This window comes from Sorex araneus, chromosome 2, assembly GCF_027595985.1.
Source record: "Sorex araneus isolate mSorAra2 chromosome 2, mSorAra2.pri, whole genome shotgun sequence".
NCBI lineage: Eukaryota > Metazoa > Chordata > Mammalia > Eulipotyphla > Soricidae > Sorex > Sorex araneus.
The window spans coordinates 271,308,911-271,314,874 of NC_073303.1; the positions used below are offsets into that span (position 1 = coordinate 271,308,911).

The 5,964-nt window shown below is 60.7% G+C and overlaps 1 protein-coding gene across 1 annotated transcript; it reads left to right on the plus strand.

The window, feature by feature from the left end:
• Positions 1 to 124: 124 nt before the first annotated feature.
• Positions 125 to 5,004, plus strand: ZIC1 (Zic family member 1). Its single transcript, XM_055126347.1, has 3 exons — positions 125 to 1,897; positions 3,523 to 3,686; positions 4,140 to 5,004. The coding sequence occupies exons 1-3, from the start codon at positions 916 to 918 to the stop codon at positions 4,335 to 4,337; spliced, it is 1,344 nt and encodes a 447-aa protein (XP_054982322.1). The 5' UTR covers positions 125 to 915; the 3' UTR covers positions 4,338 to 5,004.
• The last annotated feature ends 960 nt before the right edge of the window (positions 5,005 to 5,964 follow it).

Below are 5,964 nucleotides of genomic sequence, written 5' to 3' on the forward strand. Positions count from 1 at the left end.
CGTCGGCGGCACGTGACGCCTCCCCCTGCTCCCATTCATCAAGGGGGGGGGACGGTGTCGTCCTTTCAATTCATTTATCTGCAGGAATGATTGCTGCTATCAGTCTCGCGCTCACCGCCCGGCTGAGGAGGTGAAAGTTTCTCCCCAGGAAGATAAACCGCAAAAGACAATATTGTGCATGATTTGCGCCTTTTCTTTGGCATTTTCTTTCTTTCTTTTTTTGCCCTCCCTCCCTCTCCTCCCCCCTATTTTTTTTTTTGCAAAAAAAAAAAAAGCAGAGGGGGGAAAAAGGAGAGTGAAGGAGCGAGGAGGCAAGCCTGAGAGAAAGGCGAGAGAGAGAGAGAGAGATAGAGAGAGAGAGAAAGAGAGAGAGAGAGAGAAAAGAAAGGGCGAGGGGGTAGTGCAGAAGTGAGGAGGGGCGGACGGCGCGAGACGGAGCGAGCGAGCGAGCCAGTCGCGGCTCTGGCGCTCACATTCCTCTATGCTACAAATCCGGGAGGAAGTTTTTTTGGGGGGCTGAGATGCTCCCTGCCTTCCCCCGGGCTGCCTTGACGCGGGCCGCGCCCGGCAGCGACTGAGCGGCGAGCCAGTGCGAGCCGGGGCCGGCGGCGGGGTCTGCCCGGAGCCCGCCTCGCTCGCGGCCCGCAGCCGTCCGGCTTCCCCGCGCCCGGCCCGGCGGGCGAGGACTCCGCGAGGTGGGTCGGCTCCCCCTCCCTCCTCCTCCTCCTCCTCCTCCTCCTCCTCCTCCTCCTCTTCTTCCTCCTCTTCCTCCGCCTCCCGTACCTCCTCCTCCTCTTCCTCCTCCTCCTCCTCCTCCTCCTCCACCTCCTCCTCCTCCTCCTCCCGACTTTCCCTCCTCGGCGGGCGAGGGTGGGGGGGGGCGGGGGAGGCCGGGGCTCGCCCCGAGCAGCCACGATGCTCCTGGACGCCGGCCCCCAGTACCCCGCGATCGGCGTGACCACCTTCGGCGCGTCCCGCCACCACTCGGCGGGCGACGTGGCCGAGCGCGACGTGGGCCTGGGCATCAACCCGTTCGCCGACGGCATGGGCGCCTTCAAGCTCAACCCCAGCTCGCACGAGCTGGCCTCGGCGGGCCAGACGGCCTTCACGTCGCAGGCGCCCGGCTACGCGGCGGCCGCGGCCCTGGGCCACCACCACCACCCGGGCCACGTCGGCTCCTACTCGAGCGCCGCCTTCAACTCCACGCGGGACTTTCTGTTCCGCAACCGGGGCTTCGGCGACGCGGCGGCGGCCGCCAGCGCGCAGCACAGCCTGTTCGCCGCCTCGGCCGGGGGCTTCGGGGGTCCCCACGGCCACACGGACGCGGCCGGCCACCTCCTCTTCCCCGGCCTGCATGAGCAGGCGGCCGGCCACGCGTCGCCCAACGTGGTCAACGGGCAGATGCGGCTGGGCTTCTCGGGGGACATGTACCCGCGGCCCGAGCAGTACGGCCAGGTGACCAGCCCGCGCTCCGAGCACTACGCCGCGCCGCAGCTGCACGGCTACGGGCCCATGAACGTGAACATGGCCGCGCACCACGGCGCCGGCGCCTTCTTCCGTTACATGCGCCAGCCCATCAAGCAGGAGCTCATCTGCAAGTGGATCGAGCCCGAGCAGCTGGCCAACCCCAAAAAGTCGTGCAACAAAACTTTCAGCACCATGCACGAGCTGGTCACGCACGTCACCGTGGAGCACGTCGGCGGCCCCGAGCAGAGTAACCACATCTGCTTCTGGGAGGAGTGTCCGCGCGAGGGCAAGCCCTTCAAAGCCAAATACAAACTGGTCAACCACATCCGCGTGCACACGGGCGAGAAGCCCTTCCCCTGTCCGTTCCCGGGGTGTGGGAAGGTCTTCGCGCGCTCCGAGAACTTAAAGATCCACAAAAGGACGCACACAGGTAAGGGAGAGCGCGCTTTGGGCTGGTCGCGACCCTCCCCCGCCCCCATCTCTCCCCCCACCCCCCAACCCCCCGCCCCACGCCCTGGACCCGAGGTCTGGGACCCGAAATCCAAGTCAGCTGCTCAGGGCGCAGCAGCCGGGGCCTCGGCCGAGGCTGGGTGTCAGGTTGCAGGAGGCTGGCGGCCACGGGCTGAGCTGGGTTTTCTGCAGGAGGTTTGAAATGAGGAGACCGAGAGAGGGTCGGACGAGACGGGGCTGGGGGTGTTGGTTTAGAAACGAGGTGCTGGAGGGGGTGGGAAGAAGGCCCGGAGCGCCGGGGCAGAGGCCGAGCCGGCTTTGCCGAGCCGTTGGCGCGCGCGCGGCGGGCGCCGGGGCGAGGTGGCCGGCTCCGGGCGGCGGCGGCGGCGCCAGCAGCTCTCGGGCTGCAAGCCGACAAATCCCAACGCTTCGCTTCCCGCCGACATCCCTCTCCAAAGCAGCGCAGGGAGGCCTCTGCCGCGGGGGGGAAAGAGCCGAGGGAGCCCGGGAGATCAGAGGAAGGGGCCAAAAAAGAGGAACAAAAACAGACCGAGGGGTCGGGGGCGGGGGCGGCGACGGTGGCCGCCGCTCAGTCGGGCCTGGGGTCGTCTCCAGTGGCTCGCAGGCTTTCCAGGAGCCCGATTTTAGCAGGGACTTGTTTGGGAGTCGGTGGGAGGAGTGAAGGGGCAAAGTCGGTCCAAGTGGGAGTTCTTTTTTGTCCGTTAGATCCTCAGAGGCGAGTTTAAAAAATAATAATAAAAAAAAACACCCAGCCCCGGCGTTGGCCTTTTAAAAAGATGCAGAAACTGGCTGGGAAACAGCGTAAAGAAAAGTTCTTCACCCGCTCAGGGCTGTCGTCCCGGGTGGGCCCAGCCGTGCGGGGTCCCTGTGGCGCCTCCGAGGTCGGGGACCCCCGCCGCTGCCCTGTCGCGCGTGGCCCGGGTGGTTTCCGAGCCCGGCGTTGGGGGACTCGGGCCGGATTCCATGCGCGAGTCGGGCAAAAACTTGCAGCGCCGACGCTCTCGGCCCCAGCTCGGTGGGTCTAAGATGCGAGTGTGTGTAGGGGGTGGGGTGGGGTGCGGGAGGCCGGTAGGGGGGTGCGCAGCGGCGGGGAGGGGTTGGGGGAGGACAGGCGAGCCAACACCAGCGGGGGAATCAGCCTGGAATGTGAAAATGGGAAACCGAGAGCTTAGGTAGTGGCGGCCGGACTCTCCCGAGTCGCCCCAGGCAGAAAAACCAGCAGCCTGACCCGCCGCGGCCCTGTGGGTTCTCGGGAGCGGCCCCTAATAAGGCCGATAATACGACAATAATAAAATCTGGATCTAATTGGATTAGGAGTTAAAATAGTGCAGATGGTTAAAATTCCACTGTCGATAGAGGACCGTATAGAAGATCCGGGTTTTTGAGCTTGCAAAAAAAAATTTTTTTTTAAAAGCGCTAATAACTCTAGGTCTTTGGTTTAAAAAATTTAAAAAATAATTTTAAAAAGTAGAAATATTTTAAAATTGATTTAAAATAATAATAATAATTTAAAAAAAGCAGCAGCTGCGGCGGGATGTGCCCTCCCCCGGCCCTCACCCGTTCTCTCCTCGCCTTTCGCACCAGGGGAGAAGCCCTTCAAGTGCGAGTTCGAGGGCTGCGACCGCCGCTTCGCCAACAGCAGCGACCGCAAGAAGCACATGCACGTGCACACGAGCGACAAGCCCTATCTGTGCAAGATGTGCGACAAGTCCTACACGCACCCCAGCTCGCTGCGCAAGCACATGAAGGTAATCGCCGCGCCCGGCGCCCGCCCGCCCGCCCGCCCGCGAGCCCGGGCCTGGAGGGCGACGGGGCTGCGGGGCGGCGGCCGCAGCCGGAGGGGGAACCCGGGCCCCGCCGCCCGCCGCAGCCGCCGCGTCACCTCCTCGCCGGCCGGGCCAGGTGGGGGTGGAGGGGGGGCGTCTTGGGGGGCGGCCCCGGGGGCTGCGTGCCGGGAAGGGCCGCGCGCGCCCGAGCCAAACGCCGCCGCGGTGGGACCCGCGCGGGCTCCGGGTGGCAGCGGCCACCGCGCCGGGCTGGGGCCTTCCGCGCCCCCTTTTATTTTTTGGGGGGTGGGTGGGTGATGAGGGGGGGATCGGTGCCCCGGCGGTGCTCGGGGGGCGCCGGCCCAGCAGCTCCCCGGCGGGCGGGCGGCCCGGCGGCGCCGTTATGCCGGTAAAAACGCCACTTTATTCCCGCAGGTCCACGAATCGTCGTCGCAGGGCTCGCAGCCTTCGCCGGCCGCCAGCTCGGGCTACGAGTCGTCCACGCCGCCCACCATCGTGTCTCCCTCCACAGACAACCCGACCACCAGCTCCCTGTCGCCCTCCTCGTCCGCGGTGCACCACTCGGCCGGCCACGGCGCGCTCTCTTCCAATTTTAACGAATGGTACGTGTAAACTCAGCACCCCCCCGGCGGCCACCCTATTTAAGAGACTGAGCACACACACGCGCGCGCGGGGCGCAGGACCGTGCCGAGAGCACCCCGGGAAGCCACGCGGCGCCCCTGCCCCCCACCCCTCCCCACACAGCCGGTTTCGTGGTCTTGTTTGGTGTTAAACCTTCCGAGAGACCCCACCCCCCCTCCCAGGACCGAGTCAGTGAGACGGAGCACCAAACCTTTCTATTATTCCCTCCGATCTTTCGTTTGTTTTCCTTTTATTGGAGATTCTCTCTCTCTCTCTCTCTCTCTCTCTCTCTCTCTCTCTCTCTCTCTCTCTCTCTCTCTCTCTCCCTCTTTGGTATTTTTTTTCTTTTCCTCCTCTCTGTCTCTCTCTTTTTCTTGCAAAGACTTGGTAGCCAAGGGGCGGGAAGGGAGGCGGCCAAGGAGCTGGCGGCCGCTGGACCCCAGGATGCCCACCCCGAGGGCCAGTTTTCTCGGCGCCAGCAAAACAGGCTTTTGGGGCTTTTTCTTTGGCTCCACCCCCCCCTTCTGATTTGTTTTTTTGGTGGGCTTTGCATTCTTGTAAATACAGAATTATTAGCTTACAGCTGTACTGTTGGATTCTGTAAATAGTTATATCTCGGTTGGAGCGGGCGGGCGGGGTCGTGGCGTCGTGGTCTTTGCATTGGGGGGAGGGGGGAGGGGCCGGGCGGGCGGGGGGAGGGGGAGGGGGCGGGCGGCCGAAGTCCAACTGTTTGTACTGAATGGCAAGAATGTTCTAGTAAATGTGCACCAAAATGTGAATTACTTTGTACGATTACAGTCTCCACGTCGACCTAACAGACTTTGATTGGTATTAATGTGCTTTTTTTGTATAAAGTGCAAACATCTCGTCCCAAAGTCTAAGTACTTTAGTGCAGTAAAATGTTTCATGTCCTGTCAAGAATTTCGTATAGTTACGAGCCTGGATCTGCGTGTCAAACTGTTTCATTTGTTTATGTAAAGTGATATTAAAAAAAAGATATAAACTATAACTGTCCGTTGCTTTTGGCAAAAGATACAACCACATAATGTATATAGTTCCTAGCTTCCATATTTATCCGCATGTAAAGAGCCGGTTTATCCATGTTACAGCTATTCAATATTTATGGCTAGAACTCTCGTATGTACACTTTAGTTTCCAGAACTGTTTGGTAACCTTTCGTACCTTATTAAAGATTCTTAAATCTCAGCGATTGTGGTAGGAGTTTCTTCGTCACCCCCCAACTACCTGCTGCTGCCTCTTCTGCCAGCTCTGGTGGGTCTCGGGACAAGCTCGCCAGCCTCCCTCGCCTGTTCTTTCTGTCATCCCAGGTCGTATAAACGTGATAAATGAACGCTGCCCTGCTGGCTCTCCGAGAGGGTGTAATTAGTATTTATATAAAAATTTATGAAACAAATTTTCGGCCGCAGTATAATTTAAATGACCTTTGCAGACATAGAATAACAACCATAAAAATAACAGAAATAGATTGCATAGGCGACATCAATATTAATGTGGGCGAATTGTCTGAAGCTCAGGGGCTCGCTCTGCAGCGTTGCAAATGAACTTGCATTGGATGGTTCCATTGCCCCCCAAATTAAATTCCCCTGGCTGAGACCGA